The sequence below is a fragment of the Taeniopygia guttata genome, chromosome 1A (genome assembly GCF_048771995.1).
Source record: "Taeniopygia guttata chromosome 1A, bTaeGut7.mat, whole genome shotgun sequence".
Classification (NCBI taxonomy): Eukaryota; Metazoa; Chordata; class Aves; order Passeriformes; family Estrildidae; genus Taeniopygia; species Taeniopygia guttata.
The window spans coordinates 20,949,733-20,971,756 of NC_133025.1; the positions used below are offsets into that span (position 1 = coordinate 20,949,733).

A 22,024-nucleotide genomic window follows, 5' to 3' on the forward strand; every position below is an offset into this window, starting at 1 on the left:
AACTTCACAACCATAACAACCCAGCCCTTTCCTATTTAAATTAAATTTTTCCTATTATTTTTTCCTATTTAAATTAAATACATTTTGAAAATTCTTCATACAATCACTGCTGCTGCTCCTTACCTTAATAATGTGGGAAGGGATATGGCAGAAGCCTTGGCTCACAGCAACATGCAGTTCAACCAGGCTCATCTATGATACATGTGTTCCACATGAAATGCATATGTGTTTCACTCTACAGGAAGCTAACATTTTGCCAGCACATAAACGGAATATAGTTTCACAGAGGATGCTAAGAAAAAGAAAGATAAAAAAAAAAACCAATCTCAAAAGAGATAATATTAATTTCACAATTAGACTTTAATAATCCTTAACTTTCATTCTGGAAGTAAAGCTAGCTTTCTTTCAAACCATAGTAATTTGAAAGGGGATTCAAGATTATATTATTTGGAAATTTGAATTATTATTTTTAAAAACAATTGCAAACACCTCTTCCAGCCAATAATATATTTTTCTTCCAGAAAACATATGGCTTTCTCTGCTGTTCAGGCTTCCATGGAATTAAGTTCTTTGGGAGGTCAATAACATATTTCTAAAGCTCTTTACAGAGATCAGACTGGATCCTTGACCTTTCTTTTCTGGTCTCCTTGTGCTATGAAGTACACATATTAAAAAACAGCTAAAAGTGAGTTTTCTCTGATTAAAGAAAGTTGCTGATTGCCAAACACCATCTAGCATGGCTCTGTGACACCGCTCAGGAGGAAAGACAGCTGCAGATGACAGTCTGGAGCACTATTTCTGTGAGCATCCCTGAACCTCAAAGCAGTTTTTAGAGTCAAAGTACCTAAAAGAAATTTTACTTTAAATCTGTGTTTTTGCTGGCTTGTTTAACAAAGAACAGTCACAGCCAAAAATATGTCCCACTGTACAAGTAATTTACTTACCACTCAAGTGAAGAAATTTCTGCTATGGGAAATGACCATGCTCTCAGTGTCAAGATATTTTCAGTCTTGTAAAAAGTATCCTAGAATTTATTACTGGGCACAGATAGCAAGTGCCTCCTAATGATATTTTATTTGACGGACATGTTCTGGTACCAAAGGTAATTGCTTAAATCAGGGTATTGCTTAAATCATCACTGATGATTTTAAGATAAAAATTTGCTATCTCATGCAGCAAAGTGAGGTTTACACCTATACAGAGATAAGTGCTGATGCTATTTATGTAGAAAAAGCACAGCCTAATTTAACATCACCACAGACAGCTTTTACCAACACCCTCAGATGCCTTCTGTGGCCCCGCACATCTGTGATTCATAAGACCAGTGACAGAAGAGCCGGCATCTCTGACTGCTTCTTCTCCTTAATGACCTGCTGGCATTATCTGTGACTTCATACTATGCCCTCATTAATAGATGCTGGCAAATTGCAACAATGCTATAGAAGGCTGCTATTTCAGCCTTTGAAACAAATACAGACATTTTTCTAATACAGAATATCTACACAACATAAAAATGCACAAAAAGTAACCTGCCAGCTGCTGAGATGCAGTTAGCTGATCTTATTCCCTGTCATTCTTCAGAAGCGATAAATTCATCGTGTGATACAGAAGTGGGAGAGAGGAAAAAGAAAAAAAAAATAGAAAAAAAAATTAAATTAAAAACCCAAAGCAAACTAAAACAGAAAAGAGAACCCTAAGCCGAAATGTGACATTTGACAAGTAAGGGTGTGATAAAAATTAATTGTCTACAACTTTAACAAGTGGATCTATCCTTAATAGAGAACAAATAAGTCATGAAAGGGAGAATGTGTATGACCTTTATCATAGTTTTAAATAACTCTTCTCCCTAGGGTATTGTGTTTACGTACAGTGGGCTACTCTTCAGGGAAAAGATGAACTTGTATGAGAAACAGCAAAGCATAAAATCTTGTTCTTAAGCTGAATGTATGAACATTCCCAACACCAGGGAATAACCAAATTCCTGCAGGAAGACTTGAGCAATGAAAAGGAAATACACTCTTACAATTTCAACAGACTTTTGTCAAAGTGTTCAATGGCTCTCAGGATAAAGCCAAGAACAACTTAATGATACCCAAGGGAATTATTAAAATATATCAAATAAATGCAAACACAGTTCAAATTTAGGGCTTCTTTGGTGGGAGAGAAGTGGGCAAAACTCACGTTCCCCACATACATGTATTTATTATTTGTTCCCATTGAAAGCAGGTTTGACTGAAAACAAAGTATCATGGTTTAACCACAATTTGCAACTTAGTACCACACAGCCCCACACTCACTCCCCACCCCTCCTTCCCTGGTGGGATGGGAAAGAGGACCACAAAAAGGTAGAGCCTTTGGGTTGAGATAAGAGCATTTTATTAATTAAAACAAAGTAAAATATTATAATAGTAACAACAGTAATAATAATGATATAAAACCGAGAGGAATAAGACCCAAGAGAAACAACTCATGCACAAGACAACCACTCACCATCCACTGACCAATGCCAGCCCATCCTCAAGCAGCTCCCAGGCAACTTCTGCCAGTTTCTATATAGGGATGATGTTCTATGGTATGGAACATCCTTTTCACCAGTTCAGGTCACTGTCCTGGCCATGTTGCCTCCCAGCTTCCTGTGCAGCTCCTCACTAAAAGTCCTTGACTTAAGGTGAGCAGTAATACGCAACAATTAAAACATCAATGTGTTAAAACATTCTTCTTGTACTGAATACTGAATCCAAAACACAGCACTCCACCAGCTGCTAGGAAGAAAATTAACTCCATCCTAGCCAAAAACAGGACAAGAAAGAAAAAATTGCTATGGATAGCACAAAAGTAAGAAAAACAGTTGTATCCAGTCAATTAGCCCATATTAAAGACATCCCTGAGTGCACTCTGAAAAGAGTAAGCCCTCAAAAACTATTTCTGAAAAGTCATATAGCACAGGAAATATAGCCTCAAACATCAATAAAGGGAAGAAGTGTGGTTTATTAAACAAGGAGTTTAATTTCAAGCATATTTTGTAATGAGAAAGAACACTTGCTAAGGGGAAAAATAAAATAAACAGAAAAAATAAACAGAACTCATGACTCCAAAACACTCCTCTAAACATTCAAAGGATAATGGTACAATGAGCAATAAGCAGTATGGGTTCATAAGGAACATGTCGTGCCAAGGAAACGTGATTGCTTTTTTGATAGAACTGCAAAAATCCTCGATGAGAGATACACAGCATGATTTTAATAAAGGATTTAATACAGTGTCTTACTAAATCTCCCAAAATGAATCCAAATTGCTTTGGACATAAGCCCTGTCATGTAAATTGAAAACAGGTTGAAGGATCACAAACACTGGCTGATGGAAATGGCAGCAGATTGCACTAAGTTGTGGGGAAGTAGGCAGTGGGTCTGCTGCAAGGTATGAAGTGGTTTCTTATTTTAATAACTTTATTAATAACCTCAAAAGAAAGGTAAACTATATGTAAATTACCTTGGCAGACGAAACTACTGAGAGTAATGTTAAAGTGGCAAAAAATAAAAAAAATAAGATCTAAATTAAAAAAAAAAAAAAAAAAAAAAAAACCAAACAAATGTGAAGTACCAAGCCACAGCACTGGAGAAGGGAGACCCCACAGCAGAAAAAACCAAGCATCTTCTACAGTCAAAACAATGGCCTACAGCTATCCGAGCAATGAAAGGGTAATTAATATATGTTGTTTATGATACATATGACTGTTTGGAGTGCACCCCATTGGACACAAAAGTTAATGCATGTCCAAACAACATATTTAATAGTTTAATGTAGAATATGAAATAATAAAATCATCTGCTTGTAAAAAACATTAGGTTTTGTTAACTATTAAATACATTTTAGCATACTGAAGTACAGAAAAATCTTGAAATGCACATGTAAGGGAGAGATAGGGACCATGACACCAGGAGATAAGAAAAGGGGCTAGGGACAAATAATCTAAAGATGTCTGCTCCATGATTTTGAGGGATGAGGCAGTGTTTAGGCTATAGTCCCTCCCTTCTCTATTCTGATCATTTAGCTTTTCTTTTCCTCATATTCTCTCAAGTGAATCCCTTCTTCCTCACTTACTATTTTTTTTTATTTTCTGACAGCCTTCTTGATTTCTCTCCCTCTTTATCTTTCAGACTCTTTCTCAGCTCCCTTCCTCTAATTTTCTTAATTTATATTTAAAACTGCACAAAACTGCTTAAAACCAGCTACTGAGATGCCAGTCAAAAACTTCTGCCACTCTGAGATACATGTGATCACCTGCTCTTGGCTGGACTGCAGGCTGGATGAGAGGAGGTGCTGCTGTGCTGGGCAATCTTGGCCATCCCAAGGACAGCAGTGCTGCCAAAACCTTTTGAAATTCTTTGGAATTTCTCAGTATGGTTGCAACTGTCAATGGTGGGGCTCCCATTCTTCCATCAGTTTCTCCACAACAGCTGTGAAACCTTTGTTTTGGCCTCAAAATTCTTCCACAGTTCATGAAGCATAACTAAGAAGTCACCACAGTTCAGATCTTAATTTCCTTTGAACTTCACGACTGCATTAGATAACAAACTAGGGCAAGTAGTGGCTCACAGGAGCAATGTTCACGCTGAGTATCTATATCACAGTGGCAGACTTGAAGCTTTGACTATCAGTTTGTGCTTTTTAGGGTTTATGGCTCAAATTCAAATGAGTTGAAATAGTCCAACTCATAAATAGAGAAAAAAAAAATCGTGTATAAAGCAACTAGCAAAATCAAACAAAACCCCACAGAAACAAACAAACAACCGAATTAACAAATATCCAAAATTTCTCTGAAATACAATGATCTGAAAAATTTCACCATGGTGGATGCTTAAAAATCTCTCCAGCTGAACATGACCTAACACTTTCAAAGTCTCTAAAGGTTTAAACTGTGTCCATATGACTCTTATTGCCTTTCGACACTTCTTACCAATTACAGAGTGAAAAACTCAGGTAAGATTTTAAGATGGAAAGGTTTTATTATTTTTGCATTGATCTAAATTTCATAGCCAGGCAAAGCAAAAAAAGAAGTCTTTGCATCTCACCTTTAGTATTGACACCTTCACTATTAGAGCACTTTCTGTACAGAAACTTGCAAAGATCATAAGGATAAAAGGGATGATACTAACAGAACAGACTGAAATAAATTGAATTTTTGTGGATGGACATCACACATTAGCTTTACCCTCATTGTCTTCAAATATGTTCTATCAAGGATACCTACTAATATTAGATACTCTTTCCCACAGCTCTACATCATATAAAGATAACTTATTCCTCAAGTCATTCACCTTAAAAAAAGAATTCATGACTTCTCAATCTAATGATCAATGTTGGTAAAAAGTCAATACATCATTCTGCCTTTTGGATAAAAAAAGACAGAAAAGCAGCAATGTGAGTATCAACCACATCACAGTTTTCCATGTAACATATATACTCGGTTTTTTATTACTAATAGTACTGAAGAGTTGCTGAAACTTCTCTTTTAAAACAAGGATAACTTATTGAACAAATCTATTTGGACTGTGTGACATGAGAACTGACATTTATCCTTTAAAACAGGGTTCAAACTTCAGTAAATGAGAAAGGTTAAAGGGAAAAGCATTATAATTTAAAATGTGAAACTAGACAAGAAGAGCAATCTATACTCAGGAGCCATCAGAAGGTTTCCTAATGATGTCAATAAGTGCACAATCAAAATACTAATTACAAGGAATTTAAAATATTATCATTAAACTTCAAATTCTTTTGAATTTAAATTTCAAAATTTTCAGCATTTGTTTATTGTTATAGAGCCTGACCCAACCATATAAGAAACTGAATTCAAAGCCAAAATTCCTCCTGTTAAGAGTATGTTTATCTGCCTGAAATAAACAGCCCAATGATACCACATCATAGTAAGTATGCTCTCTCCAAACTCAGATTTTTATAATGGAATACACAACAAAATCCAATGAGATGTAAGAAGACAGCATAAACAAATCTACGTTTTTTATAGACAAAAAAGTTGTCCTATTAAATCTACCTAAACGAGAAAGAAGAAACAAGTGTAAAGTAGCTGAGCACACCATAGTTCTAAACCAAAAAGACAGTAGTTGTTTTGGGAAATATACTCCTTCTTCAGTGCTGAACTGTTGAACATTACTAACAATATTCTGGGCTGCGACCAAAGTGTGGCCAGCAGGTTGAGGGAGGGGATCCTGCCCCTCTGCTCTGCTCTGGTGAGACCCCACCTGAGCACTGGGCTCAGCTCTGGGGACACCAACATACCAAGAACATGGGCCTGTTGGGGCTAGTCTAAAGAGGGACACAGAGATAATTAGAGGACTGGAACACCTCTCCTACCAAGGCAGGCTGGAGAAGAAAGGCTCCAGGGAGACCCTAAAGCACCTTCCAGTACCCAAAGAGAGCTGGAGAGAGACATTTCATAAGGACAACAGGGAATGGCTCCAAAATGAGAGTAGTTTTAGATGAGATATTAGGAAGAAATTCTTTACTGTGAGGGCAGTGAGCAACAAGTTCCCCAGAGAAGTTGTTGATGCCCTGTCCCTGAAAGAGTTCAAGGCCAAGGTTACATGGGGTTCTGAGCATCCCGGTCTATGGAAGGTACATGGCAGGAGGGCTGGAACCAGATGATCTTGAAGGCCCTTCCCACACAAACCATTCTGTGATTCTATGAACCCTGAGGAGAGGTAAAAAGAACAGCAGCTTCTTGCTGTTTCAGCTTCTTGCTGAAACACAGTAACATGTTCAGTATTATTTATTCAGGTAATGAATACTGGAGATGTCAAAAAAAAACCCAGCAGTGCAAGCATTGAGAGCCTATTGATTTTTTTATCATAGATGAAATATCATAGAACACCAACAGAACAGAATGAATGTATTTGGAAACCTTTCAATTTGATGGTTTGGTTTTTTTTTTTCATGTAGGAACATGCTTATTGGTGTTCCTTTTATAGATTTTGGCTGCAAAAACATCTATGAATTTTAGTTCCCCTATCTAACAGAGAAAAATGTTTTGGGTGTTTCTGGGTTGTTTTTTCTTTTATTCTTTAAGCATGTTATAAATATAAAAGTCCGCTTGTGGTTTTCAAGATCGTTTCTAGGCTGATGAATGAATTGGCAGAAAGACTGTCAAAATATATACAACTTCTTTAGCAGAGTTGTGAAAGCCTGAATGCACTGTAGGCTGTATCAGAAAATAATGGAGTAGGAGCTTTATTCAACAGAAATACCTTGTCATAAAAAGTAACAGAATTATTTGAAAGACATGGGGCAAATGCACCACAATAAACTCGTTCTCTAAAAAAACAAAAACAAACAAAAACTCAGAAACTGTATGGACTGCAGCAAAATTTCAAAAAATATTTGGGACTAAAGATATTTGAAAAATGCAATTTTCAGACACTAACTTTTAGTATTTAAGAGCAGCAATAGTAAACAGGAGACTATCATAATGGCAAATCAACTGTTTCTAAAGCCAGCAAAAGACCTTTTCAGCTTTGCTGAATGCAATCCAAAATCCAAATTTTCTGTATGTGCTGTACTTCGCAACAAACAAAATACTTAATGAACCAAAAGAAATGTGACAAAGATAATAGTTTATAAGACTTTTCTTTGTGTTCAGACATAATTTTTCTCCATTATAAAGCAGGTGAAATGCCGACACTGGAAAACCTATGCACAACTCAGCTCTTATCTCACCATTACAGGATCAGTGATGTCAACCAAACACTCCTTAACCTTCTTCTTGATGACCCATATTTCTTGCAGAAGTATATAGAAGGGCAGTATGTCTGCTAGCTCCTGTCTGCTCCTTTCATATAAAAGCCAGCAGCAATAGTCCCCAGTACCCTTTAAGAACAAGCAGGGAATTTATCATATCTGGTTGTAATGCCCTTTGGGACTCTTCAGGAAGAAAGGCACTGTAAATGTAAGCTCATTATCATCATTAACTCCTTTTATACACCAGCTGAGCTCAGAAGGAACAAATAGGAGAAAAATGAAAGGGAAAAAAAGGTTAAATACATTTGCCATTCTCTTCTTCTCCTGATAGGTTTTAACACTTCCTAGTTAGTTTTTAACATTAATAGATACCTTATTAGATTTAACTTATTTAATAGGAATTCTTAAAATTACTTTGGTAATTTTTTTCCAGGAGATTATATTTACATTGCTAAGGATGAAGAAGAAAATGGCTTGACTTGTATTTAGGGATATGCAACACAGCAGTGCCTAACTCACTACACACTCCCGTACGCTCAAAACACCTTATGGTTTCCACAGTTACACCTCACATACATGTGTGAGAATGGTTTGAGGAAAGGAAAAACTCTGTTTGTCCAGTTTGTATTTTCTGGGTGACTGTCACAGACGTTTTTCAAAGGAAAAATAGCAGAACACCTTCTCAAGTTGCTTTATGGGAAAAATATTAAACTTTTAAATTAGTTTGGCGTACTTTACAAAAAAGCTATACAAAATGGCAACTGGAAGGGGCAATGGAGAATCCTTAAGGGCACCTATAATTTTACAGAGTTACTGCATCCAAATTCGGCAAGCTGTCACCTGAATGAAATCAAAATCAGAGAAACAAGAAGAAAGAATTGTGAAGTTTAACCGACTGTACAAATGCAAGAAAGAAAACCATACACAAATGTCCATATCAGGAAAGAAATCAGTGGAGACGCTTCTGATGCTATTCCACTGCGGGATGATGTGTGAACAGCATCTCCTCCGCTCAGCCTGCTGCTTAGTTTTGCGCTCTCCCAGGAGAACACGCGCCCCTTCCCCCGTCCGCGGCCTCTGCCCCTGCAGCGAGGTGCCCTGGCCGCGCCTCTGCCGTCGCGGTGCAGACAGCTCCCCGCTCCGCCCGCCAGCCGCCCTGCGCTCCCACCGCCCGCGGGTCGAGACTCCCGGTGCCGGAGCAGCGCGCTTGGCTCGTCCGGCGCTGCGCTCGGTCCCGCTGGCACCCGCGGCCCGAGGAGGGCGGCCAGACGCTGAGACCGGCGAGCTGCAGCGGGCTGGCGGCGGGGCCGCATCCCCGCAGGCAGAGCTCGGGGTCCGGCAGGGGCGCAGGGCCCGGCCCCACACCCGGCCCAGCCCCACACCGGCCCCGGCCCCGGCCCCGCGCCCGCCCCTCGCCCGGGCCGCCCCGGCGGGCGGTGCCTCGGCCCCGCGGCGCCGCCGGGCGGCGCTTGCGCACTGCGGCCGCCGCCCGCCCGCCTCTCCGGCGCGCCCCGAGAGCCGCGGCGGGGCCGGTCCGAGCCCGGCGAGCCGCACCGGGCTGAGCGGGGCCGGAGCGCGGGGAGCCGGCAGCTGGAGCAGAGCCCGCCGCAGGAGCAGAGCCTGCCGTACACCAGCCCCTGCCTGCGAGGGGCCGTGACTGCCGCCCCGCTTCACTTGGTGCCCGCACGACTCGGGAGGCAGGAGCAGCCCCGAGGGGTCCGTCCCGGGGCTTGCCCGCCCGGCGCCGGCAGCATCCGTGGCGACCTGGCCGTGCTCGCCGTCCGCTGCCCGCGTGCGAGTGCTTGGGTGCAGTGATCGATCCCGGCAAGAGTTGTGCAAAGCTCTGAAACACCTTAAGCTGCGCGCAACAGCCTGTGTTCTCCGAGGTGCTGGAGATGAGGAGTTAGTGTTCGCGACCGCCCGGCGACGGGAGGTGTCTTCCTAAAGGGACCTTTCCTGACCCGTAGTGCCACCGGGTGCCCGCGGCGGCGAGAGGACGCAAATGGGCAGCAGGAGACCGGTGCGGCTGCTGGTGAGGAGGCAGCGGTCCGGGGAAAGGGCGGAGCGCCGAGGGGGGGTTCTCCCGGCGCTGCACTTGCTACATTAACTCGGCGCGTCGTAGACGGCGACACAACTTTCCGGGTCTGCCCCGGGCGTCGGCGACAAGAGGCTGCTCGCCACTCCGCTCGTCGCACCCCCAGCGCCGGCCGCTGCCCGCGGCGGACTCGGGCGGCAGCGGGAGCCGCGCTCCGGCGGCAGCGGCGTCGTGGCAGGCTGTCCCCGGGAGCCGGGGGGCATGTCTCCCGTTCCCAGCCCCGCCGAGCTAGGCGGCCGCCGGGTCTGAAGGAGAGCGGGTGAGCCCCGCCGCCTCCCGGCCATGCGGCCCCTCCGCGCTCCGCTCGCCCTGCTCTGCCAGGTGCTGGGCGCGTGGGCTGCCTGCGCCCTGGCCCCGGACCCCGCCGCAGCCTCTGGGCCGCCGGCGGCCCCGCAGCGCTCCCGCTCGCCGTCGGCCCCGCCGCCCCTCGCCCTGGGCCGGCGGGCGGCCGCGCCGCCCCCCGGGCGCGGAGCCCTCCCTCGCGGGGCCGACGCCGCACCCGGCGGAGCGGCGGGACCGGGCGGCAGCTGCGCCCCTCGCGGGGCGGCGGGGACCGGGCGACGGCGGGCGAGGAGCAGCGAGCCCGGAGCCGGCGCGGCGGCGGGGAGGGGCGGGGCGGGCGGCCCCCGCTGGCTGCCCCTGAACGGCTCGGCCGGCGGCGAGGGCAGCGCCGGGGGCCGCGGGAACGCCACGGGCCGCCGCGCCCGGCTCCGCAACCCCTTCTACCCGCTGACCGAGGAGTCGTACGGCGCCTACGCCGTCATGTGCCTCTCCGTGGTGATCTTCGGCATCGGCATCATGGGCAACATGGCAGTGATGTGCATCGTCTGCCACAACTATTACATGCGGAGCATCTCCAACTCCCTGCTGGCCAACCTGGCCTTCTGGGACTTCCTCATCGTCTTCTTCTGCCTGCCGCTGGTTATCTTCCAGGAGCTCACCAAGAAGTGGCTTCTAGAAGACTTCTCTTGCAAAATCGTCCCGTACATTGAGGTAACGTCCGTGGGTGGGATACGCGGACCCCGAGCTCCTCTCCCCGCCGCTTCCCGGCCGCAAGCCTGAGCCGTGTGCGGGGCTGTCACTGCTGCCGGCCCGGGGACATCCCGGTGCGCCTCGATTCGGGTTTCCTGGGTGCTCTTGCGACGGAACGGGGCCGCGTCCCGGCCCCGAACGGACCGGAGTCGGCAGCGGCCGCGCCGGGTCCAGCGGCACCGGGATTTCTGTGGCTCCCGCGGAATGCGTCCTGCCACTCGCACGACTTGTGCCAGACTTTCCTTGCTTCCTGTGACCCTGAAAAACAAGTGATCGTCTCAAAATTAGATGATAAGTTTTTTGCTTTGTTTATTTTAGTGAAGTGAAGATGAGTCAGGAAAGCGGATGAAGGGCTTGAGGGGATCGCTTCTAAGGAGGTGATTGTAAAAAGGACCATCAGTGGGATGTCTGGGTTCTTAATTTATATTTCAGCGTTCAAATCTCACGTTTATTTAGCTGCTGGTTTGTTTGGGGTTTTTGTTTGTTTTTGAAAGACACCAGCTCCGTTTAAACTGCTGCTTCTTGGCAGTTGTTCAGCGGCTCTGTCAAAGAAGCTCTCAGACAGCTGGCCACAGTCCTGCCGGCGGTGCTCAGGTTGTCCGCTTTATTTATTTACTGGAACTGAACACTGAGGCTTGCTGCTGCGGTGGTAGCCTGGAGTTCCGGCTGGCTCTCCTGTATTCCCAAAACCTTACGTCCAGCATTATTCTGGAACTAAAAATTGAGGAAACAACTGGTGGTTCTCTTGTCCTAAGAACGAGCTATTAGAAAAGAAACCCAAACAAACAAAAAAACAACCCCCCATCCCCCTCCCAAAAAACCCTCAAATACCCAAGCTGTTATTAATACAGACAGTATCAGTTGCAGCAGCTCATTAGTACACAGTAACACAGAATTAACTGTCGAATGATTCTATGATATTTTAAAATGTTAAAAAAGATGTGTGACCTGTGTAGCCATAACATTGACACTGCTTCTTTCATCTGTTTAGTTTATTACAGGTGGTATTGGACAAAGGGTGGAGCTGTGCTACGCTTAGTTGAATTCTAGGCCAGTACTATACCATGCATTTAAAAAACTCAGAGAACACTGAAGTGATTTGCATTTAAGAAGAGATGATGCAGTAAATATGTATTTATTGAGAAACTGATAGTGCTTGAATCTTTTAAAACTCCTGAAATGGATTCTGGCGCTGCTGTGTTAACCAATAAAATAAAAGTAACAATTTTAAAAGTAACCATTTCATTTAAAACATATAGTGTAGTTTGTGTTTCAAGGACTTTCATATGACATTTCATGCTTCCTAACCCTTTTTTGGTACATCATGCAAAGTTGAAATAGATCAGTAGTTTAAATGATTTGTGTGGCCACACTCTTCCTCAAAATTAGTGGCTTATGCTTTGCAGCTTTGGGCACTAAATAGTTTTTCAAGCTGAAAGTAGTTTGGCTGAAGTGTAGTTGCTGAAATTCAAAACTGTAATCCCAAAAAATATTCAGCTGCTGCTGTATGCCATTATAATTTAATGTTACATTATTTTTTCACTTTAAAGTTCTGTGGATGCCTAGAATTGGTCTTATTCAAGAACTAGTACCAGTTCAGTCAGGATAAACTGGTAGCTTGGTCCCTGTGATAGGCTCAATTAATACCGGTGTCTAAAAGTAAAGCATTTTCCTTGTCCTTGAGGAAGTACAATTAACTTAGTTCTTAATTTCTTAAAAACTTAAGCTCTTAGTTCTTAGTTACAAATATAAAGAGGTCTAGCTTTAGGGCTCTGTGTTGCTCCCAGAATTGTATATTTTTTGTTCAATGGTTATTAAATGTAATAGTCATGCATGTAAAGTATGTTCATCACCTTAAGAGGAGTAATGGCTGGATTTCCCTCTTTGTAAACTGTGGCAGTGAGTGGCAGATACTGAACACTAGTAGATCATGACTCTCCCTCTACAGTTCACCTGGAGCCTGGAATGAAGGACACTGTCCTGTAAATCAGGATTTGACCCTGCTGAGGCAGAGAAGGCAGTTAGAGCAAAGGTTCAGCACTTTCCAAGTGTTGATCTGACCTCCCAGGCATTATACAGTGACACTGACACCACCAGGAGCAATGCAGATGTGTAGCATGTCATGAAATCCAGCCCATGTGCAGCTGCTGCTCCTTGCTCTGTCAAGGGTTGTTTACAGCAGTACATTCGTCTGACAGCTGAGCAACTCTCTTTTCCTTTCTAACTCACCTGGGCAGGCCCGTCTTCTTCTCTCACAGAGGGAAAGGGTGAAGACTTCTTAGCTCCTTGAGAGGAAACCTCAGGAGAGGTATCCAGACCTTTGTGGATACAAATAGAATCATCTTCCTGAAAACGGACACATTTTAACATCTTGTCTGTGTTTTCTATAAGTTTACACAGTGTTTAGTTCTTTTAAGGGTCTCTTGGGTGCATCTTTTCATCTCTTTATTTTTGTGGGTTTTTTTTTGCATGTGCTGTTTAGAGAAAGAGCTACATGTCTCACCTGGTTTTGTGGATGCAGAAATATCTCAAGCATCAAAACCCCTTATTGACCTGAGTCTTCTGTCAGACCGGCTTTTATTCTCAGAACTAGAGAACAGGGCATGGCTGATTATCCACAGCAAGTGCTGCAGTGATTATGGCATTTGAACATAATTCAAGCATTCTTTGTGTTGTTTGAAGATGTCAGGTGATCCCAGGGAAATACCTTGAGTTTTCTTAGTTCAGCCTCTTGTGGCCAATTGGTTTTTATTTGTGCTGTTTATGGATATCGTGTAGAATTCCAACAAAGCATCTGTTTCTAGTGATAACACATATGCACACACAGTCTGGAGAAAATGTTTTATGATGTCTTCCTGAACATTTGTATAGGTAAAGACTGAGCTTCCAGCAGTGGAATGTCTTCACAAATTTAATTTAAAGGGCAGTTTTCCCATACCTAATAAAGATCTTCTATGACAAGCACATTAAATAGTAATTTCACCTATATATTGTATTACCACTTGTAACTTGTAACTACTAGTTTTGAGTGTACTGAAAAGGAGTTGAGAAGGGAATAAATGTGGACAAAAGCTGTACTGTTACTGTGATTTTAAATATTTTACAACTGTTAGTCATGTGAAGTTGCATTTTTTTCTTTATTTTATTTTAATGCTGAAAGCCAGTAATGAAGATATTCAATAAGTTGATTAAGGCCCAAAGCAACTCACACAAGATGACAAATAGATTCTGTCAGGTAGGACTAGAAACCTTCTTTTAGGCTTAAGAAGGAACTTTGCTTGAGTTGTGTCCATTTTGCTCTTGGAGGTTACACAAGAAGCTTTATTTGAGGGGGTTGCATTCTATACCAATAGATTGAATCAAGCTACTTATAGCCAAGTAAGGGTTTAGAATTCAGGGTATACAGCCCTGAATTCAGTGCTAGTAATCATGAGGCCCTCTGCCTCTCCCATACACCTCACAAGGGACAGAAGGACAAAGTTTGTGGTGTCCTCGTCTGGACCATATCATGCATACAAGACTGGTGTGATTCTGGAGCAGGCTGACAGTAAAAGCCTTTGAAATCTGATGCCCAAACACTGCATGTGCTTTTGGCAATGAATTTGTGGCATCACTCCTGTTTCTTGTGTTCCAGCTCAGGAAAGCTATCACGATTAATATTCTTAGTGCAAAGCATAAGGATTGATTTGGACTGAAATACGAATTACTCTCTTTCCCTGGAGCTGATCCTCCAGGGCAATTTGAAGTGAGGCTTTTTCCCATTTCTCTTTTACTCGACGGAGGTAAGCAAGAAGCACAGAGAAAGTGCCCATTCTCTGCCTGTTCCAAAGCTGTGAGAAGAGATCCCTATTTTAAGTTTCACTTTAGGGAAGCAAATACATTTTTAATGGGAGTTTATGAAAGCTGTGTATTATCTGTCTTTTCTGTGTCTTTTGATGTGCAGTATTTTCTTTATGTCTCTCCTTTGACTCTAGTCAGAGCTGTGCTCCTGAACCTCCAGTGAGTCCTCTGGGTCACAGGCAAAAACAGAGATGTTTGCAGTTTCAAGGCTTCATCATGAGAGTTTTCTAGGGCAATGGCTTGATGTGTCTTTAACTAAGCAGATTATCTTCTGTGCTTATCACACAATAAATAATTATTTAAAACTGAAGTGTTAGTATATCTCTGCCCTTTAGGTATTAATAGCACGATGATGATAGCTGCCATGTTGGTTGTTCTCTCAGTCTTTCTTTCCTCTGCAGATCCTGTCCTTAGGATCTTCTAAATTTTTGCTTTTGGCTAAACTTTGCCTGTGGCATTTCAGCATGTTAATGAATTTATGTCAGAGTAGGTTTAAAATTGGGTCAGTAATATTTAAGGTGCATATGTGTGGAGAGGAAAAGGCAGCATCTGTGATCCCAGCTCTATTGACTCTGCTCTGAACACAAGCATGTAATTTCTCCATATGACAAGATCTTTCCTGCAAAAAGAGGAAGAGGTAGATTTCTATTTGTAGTTCCATATTGCTACTATTAAGAACTAGTGCAGGAGTCCCTTGTGTAGTGTGATGAGAACTTGATCCTCAGTGGAGAGTGACATGGGAAAAAGAAAACAAAATTAAATTTACCTATTTGGTAGTGTGGTAGATTGCAAACAGGAAAATGAACAAAAATGAAGTCCTTTTGTTTGTTTTGTGATATTTCCAAGCTTCTGGATAAGCCTGTGATGTACTAGTGAGTATTTCCAGTGCCCCATGAGTCTGTTGGCTTTTGCTTTCAGCAGAACTCAAGAGTGGTGCATGGAAGTGGATGCTCATTCTAAACAGTATATTGTATGATATACAGAAGTGTAAGTTATTAAGAGTAAATATCACATAAAGTATGTGTGCTTTGTGTCTCCTTGGTGTGAATGTTGACAGTATTTCAAAGGAAACAACAGTATTGTACCTGTTATTCTATGTGTGTACGATCATCTCCATGATAGTAGATTTCAGAATTACCGTCTCATCTTTCAGATAGGTGATGTAGATTTTTATTTGGAATACATAAGGTAATTGCTGATGTTAGAGCTATACCCTGGCCCCAGATCTTCTTAACCACTGAATTATTCTTGCCACACCACAGTAGTGTTTTTACTGCATGACTCTTCCCTATTGTAATGCATAAAGCCATTAATGTTTAATAGCACTTCTTGTGAGAAATACAGATATATTTTTGTTCTTTGTAAATAATGACTGTTTTTCTTGGTTTTGTTTTGGGACTTTTTTGGGTTTTTTTGGGGGAGTGGAGTGGGACTTTTTTATTAAAAGAACAGAAATCTAGATAAATATTACATAATTGTTTGCAATGGGTTGATCTTTTATTTTGCAGTAGTCTGTTCTTATTACTGGAGTCTGTACTGTAAGTGTAGAGTAGCACAAAAAAAAAGTATTGCAGTCTGTGCTAAATTTATTTATTTATCTTAGGGAAAACTGACAAATCTACAGGAGTCCCCCTGGTATGTTGCATTAACATGTTCAAAAGCTATGAAATTTAATGTGGATGTGGAACAGCCATAAGAAAATGATAAACTATGATGAATTGATGAATGAAAAGTCATTTATATTATATAACAGGAATGGATATACAGAGTTTATGGGGTGTCACTGATAGCTCAGAAGTGGCTTGGATAGTAGTTACCAACCTCTTATGTAGTTCAGCTTTCCCATTACAAAGGGAAAATGTTTTGTATACACATCTTCTCTTGTAACAAAAGAAAAGTGCCATGTAGTTTTAAGAAATTCTTTGCTATCAACATAAAATATATTCTGTCTTAGAAACTTCAGATAGTAGAAGGGTCCACTTCTTATAACACCTTTATTTTTACTTGTTCAATATAAGCTTTTAATTGTTCCCACTCACTTCTTCATCAGAATGGTCACTCTCATTTCCAGCCTGGAGCTGCTCAGAGCTGGTGGATTTCCATTCTGTTATGCTCACTGTCTTTTGGCTTAAGTAACTTTTGTGTCTCATAATAGATTTTTTTTTTTGTAGATAGCAGTAATATCACTTCTTGCTCTTTGTTTTACTGGATGGAATGACCCAACCTCTCTATTCACTTACAGAATTTGATCTTTTTTGATCTTTTCACTCAAGTCACCTTTTCTGGTTTTGTTTCTCGTTTTCATTACTTTTGACTGGAAATTAGTGGGACAAAATTGAGTCTTATTTCCACAGCCATAACTCACTGTAATACATCTACACTGCTCTGCTGGTCAGCCAGAGTCTCTACTCCTGGAAGCCAGGGCCAAGAGCTGTGGGACCACAGCCAGGAGAAGAAGTAGGACAGGCCAGGAAAGGCCTGGGAACGTTTTGGTAATTGTTAAAGTTTGTGAAAGGGGAACCGGTATGTTGGAAGAGTGGACAGGAGAACAGCAATTACGCTGAGCATTTCATGAGTTTGCTATTGTTCTCTGTGGCCTCAGTTCCCCAAATCAGTTTTGGCACACTAGGCTAACAGCTGGTGAGCTAATGACCAAAGGTTTATGCAGTGTCTTGAAATGGCATCACAGCGCCCACTAACGCTGTCAAGGCTTTTTAAAGAGCAACAGTGTTTAAAGAGATTATTTTGTAACAATGTCTGCCTCTGTGCGTGTATGCTGTAGCTAGCAATCCCTTCAATTGGTGTGGGTATCTTCTCAAAGCAGGGGCTCCTTCACCTCAGAGCCGATTGATGGTCATTCAGTTGGAAATCTGGGGACTTTTCTGATTTCATGTAGTAAGAGAAAGCTGTAAAGTGATGTCAGCCTGAATGTCTAGAAACTGCAGGAGAATCTTCAGTGGACAATAGGGAAATAAACCAGACAGCTAAGTGATGATCAAAAACTACTGAGCCTGAGTTGCCCTCACCTTGCCTCATTTCCTGCCAGGTTGGTGGAATTAAGATTGGAACAGTTTATCAGACACTCGGCTGTTACAAAAAGAACACCATTAAACTCCATGTGGCCTTGCACAACTTTACATTTTGTTAATTTGTGCTTTTCCTTCTCCCTGTCAAATGAATGATCTTAATTCTGTAGGTATTTCAAGGCAATATAACACCCGAAAAGAAAGCTCTCTGAATTTTTTCACACTTTCAGCTTTACTGTAATTATTAGTATAACTACTATGAAGAAGCACACCTAAACTGAAATTGTGTGAACATGCAGAATGCATGTCCCAGTTCTCACCCATAGGTTTTGAGCAGCACCCATTGATTTTGCTGGCTATTACTTATAGTCTGCTGTGTGGACTAAGTAATCCAGCCCTTGAATTGCTCTACTGCATTTAAGCAAGTCAGCTGGAGTGAATTCATGATCATCTGCTTGAGTGTTTTTGTGTGGTTTCTGCTAACTGTTCCATGGCATCACTAACTCTGCTAATCTACAGAAAATAGGAAATTGTTGCTTGTTCCAGGGAAGCACTGGCTTTGTTTAGCTTGTTTCATCAGTAAATCCATGGGAGGGTTTTTAATGCTGCCTTCCAGTATTCTTAGTTTTTCCTCTTGCTCTGTTTCCCTGCTTTTAGCCTCCAAGTTGTTGGTCAGTTAATGTGACAGGAACCCCGTAGGTTATGTTTCTTCATGGCAGACGTGTCTCCTTTCATTAGCCCAGCCCTAGCAGCTGCAGAGTTCAATGTCCCGGCCGCTGTGTAACAGTCTGTTTGCAATGAAATGCTGCAGCAATACAAGTGTCTGCCTTGGGGTGGGGGCAGGCTCATGCCAGAGCTGAAAGGAAACATCTTAATGCACAGAGACTCAGCTTTTCTTCTGTTTTGCTGATTGTTATTTCAATCTCTTTTCATTTCCAGATCTCACTTATTTCCCTGTCTCTTATAATTGTAGTAAGCTGAGTCCTGACCCTTTTGTAATTCATGATGCATATTAAGGCTAAAGGTTTTGCTCTCACTAAGAGATTTGAAGACTGCACACACATTTAAATATTTTGGAAACAAAGTTGCTAATCTTGAATTTAAAAATCTGACTCTGAGCTGTGATACAGGAAAATCATATTTCATTAGCAAAGTCTATCACTGTTCATTAAGATTTCCCTGTAGCTATTTTTCTTTAAATGTTTTTATTTTTTTACTATCTTTACCAAGCTTTCTTTGAATCTTGTCAGACAATTAAACTTCCAAATCAATGGTTGCCTATTAAAAATCTTCACAGTGGTGCCTTGTCATTAAATATTTCTGGAAGTTAATTAGGAAGAGATTGCATATTACTTATTTCATCTTTTAGGAAGCTGCTTCAAAGAATTCTCCAACCAAGCCAATATCTTGCAATTGTAATTCCAAGTGCCTTATATTTTTCAATGATAGTCAATTTTAGCAATTTGATATGGCCATTAAATATTGAAGGTCGAAATTAATGATACATTTATATAATTGTGCATAATTGTGCTATGTATCTTTGAAGAACTTTTTTCAGGGATGTGTAAACAGTATTATTTCAATATTATGGTGGAAATCAGAAAGTGCTTCTTAAAGTCTGCCTATACGAAATTTAAATATAGCATTGCACATCAAATTTTGATAAGCAAAATTATAGTGAACTGCCAAATATTACTTTAGATTTCCCAGTTTATTGCAAAGATATGGTTCATTCATTATAAAAGTAAACATTCTTTACATTTATTAGTGATATTATTTTACTTTTTCTTCACAACACATTGACACATTTTCAGCATAACACATGTATGCAAGAAAATAAGCTAATTAAAATTCAACAGGGCACTTAGTCTTTCTCCAATTGAAGTTAATGGGAGTTCTGCTTTAAATTTGAACTGAAGTTAAATTTATTGCTAATAGAATTAGACCAAAATGTATATAGTCTTCTTTCAAATTTATTTTAGGAAATTAAATTATAAACAGGATAAAATGATAGGAAATGATGTTTCATGACGGCACAAATTTCTGTTCGTGCATAGAATAATGATTGCTAAAGCTAGAGAACATAAGCATTGCTCTGTACTTGTTCTTCACAGTATATAACTGACAGCTCTCTCCAATTCATCTTTTAGTCATTTAAAGAATGAAACTTCTTCCATTTCTCCTGGCCTACAGTACACTCTCCCACAAAATGTTTCCTATGAAATTAAGCCTGGGTTTTCCTTGAAGTTTTTCTAAATGAAATATTGACTATTGGTTATATAGAGCCAAAACACTATAGTGAAGGCTAGTTTTGCACAGGCTCTGAAAGTCTGAGGATTTCAAACACAGTTTATTTGAACTCATGGTGGGGGATGACTTTATGCACCTACCTCCCATCAAAATTTTGTTTAAAAGCCTAAGTCCACAAAAATAGTTGTTGGATCCTACTCAGTTCCGTAGATTCCTCATCCCCAGGGTTTCTAAGTTTTGTAGATATGGAAGGTTTAATGTTTTGATCCCCTGCATGTATAATGAACTTGTTATGTGGTCATAACTTCTGCTGAAGGAAGACTCTCCTGTCTCTCCCATTTTGACTTAAAATTCCAAACCCTGTGGTGGAACCTATCTTTCTGAAAAACACCCCTTAATAAAAAGTGGGGCAGGAAACAGTTTAGTTTAAAATTTTAATCAATTCCTCTATATTCTTTTTTCCACTCAGTGTTGCATAGGTGCTTGCTTGGATCTCCAGGAGATGTTGCCACCAGGCTGAAATAAGAATTTGTAGGCGAAAAAATAGAAGCATGTACTCTTTTTGGCATGCATGCTGGATGGTAGCTCAGGAAACACTGGAAGCTAAGTGCGTCTGTGATGATGCTTTTGATGGTGCTCAGCACCACAGTGCTCAACTGCTTCACTTCCTCTCCTCCTTTCTTTTTTCTCATTTTTTTTCCCTTTTCTCCCCCACATTTTTTTTAACCTCCCCCAGACAGCCCCTGTATTAACCTGTGCTGCCTTTCCTCCTTCCCAGGTGGCCTCTCTGGGAGTCACCACGTTCACGCTGTGTGCTCTGTGCATTGACCGCTTCCGTGCCGCCACCAACGTGCAGATGTATTACGAGATGATCGAGAACTGCGCCTCCACCACGGCCAAGCTGGCGGTGATCTGGGTGGGCGCGCTGCTGCTGGCCCTGCCGGAGGTGGTGCTGCGCCAGCTGGCCAGGGAGGACCCCGAGTACAGCGGCAGCCCCCCGGGCGAGCGCTGCGTGGTGAAGATCTCCACGGCCTTGCCCGACACCATCTACGTGCTGGCCCTCACCTACGACGGGGCGCGGCTCTGGTGGTACTTCGGCTGCTATTTCTGTTTGCCTACCCTCTTCACTATCACCTGCTCCCTGGTGACAGCGAGGAAAATCAGGAGGGCAGAAAAAGCCTGCACGAGGGGGAACAAGCGACAAATTCAGCTGGAAAGTCAGATGAACTGCACAGTGGTGGCTTTGACCATTTTATATGGATTTTGCATTATTCCTGAAAACATTTGCAACATTGTGACTGCCTACATGTCCACAGGGGTCTCTCGACAGACTATGGACCTCCTCCATCTCATTAGTCAGTTTCTTTTGTTCTTTAAGTCCTGTGTTACCCCAGTTCTCCTGTTCTGTCTCTGTAAACCTTTCAGCCGGGCCTTTATGGAGTGTTGCTGTTGCTGCTGTGATGAATGCATCCAGAAGTCTTCCACGGTGACGAGTGATGACAATGACAACGAGTACACCACAGAGCTGGAGCTCTCCCCATTCAGTACCATTCGTCGTGAAATGTCGACTTTCGCTTCCGTGGGGACTCACTGTTAATTGACCTTAGGACTTTATTTCCTGCATCTTTTTCCTTTTTCTTTTTTTTACTTCATATTTTTCTTCTTGAAGCAAAATGCAGGAAAACAAAATCACTGTTAAAAAGTACTCTTGAAATCAATCTGTATTAACAGTCATGCTTTGGAAAATAATTTCATTGGTTATTAAAAGGAAAGAAAAAGAGAGAGAAGGAGAGCCAGCACTCAGTTTTAAATCATGAGATTTTGTATGGTGCTATGATTTCATTGGTTGAGGAAGAGGATCCATATCAATCCATTTTTATTTAATTCTGTAGTAATTTTTTTTTTTTTTTGATAATCACTGTAAAATGATTATATAGAAATTGTGGGCTTTGCAAGGTGTTTTCATGTAAAAGACGTGGTGGAAAGTATTTGAAGGTAGTTTTAATCCAATTACTGTACACTATTTTGA

The 22,024-nt window shown here is 41.9% G+C and overlaps 1 protein-coding gene across 1 annotated transcript; it reads left to right on the plus strand.

Moving 5' to 3' along the window:
* Nucleotides 1-9,987: 9,987 nt before the first annotated feature.
* On the plus strand, nt 9,988-21,778 carry GPR37 (G protein-coupled receptor 37). The gene is made up of 2 exons (XM_030256586.4): nt 9,988-10,840; nt 20,774-21,778. Exons 1-2 carry the CDS (start codon nt 10,130-10,132, stop codon nt 21,590-21,592), a joined length of 1,530 nt encoding a protein of 509 aa, XP_030112446.4. The 5' UTR covers nt 9,988-10,129; the 3' UTR covers nt 21,593-21,778.
* Nucleotides 21,779-22,024: the final 246 nt, after the last annotated feature.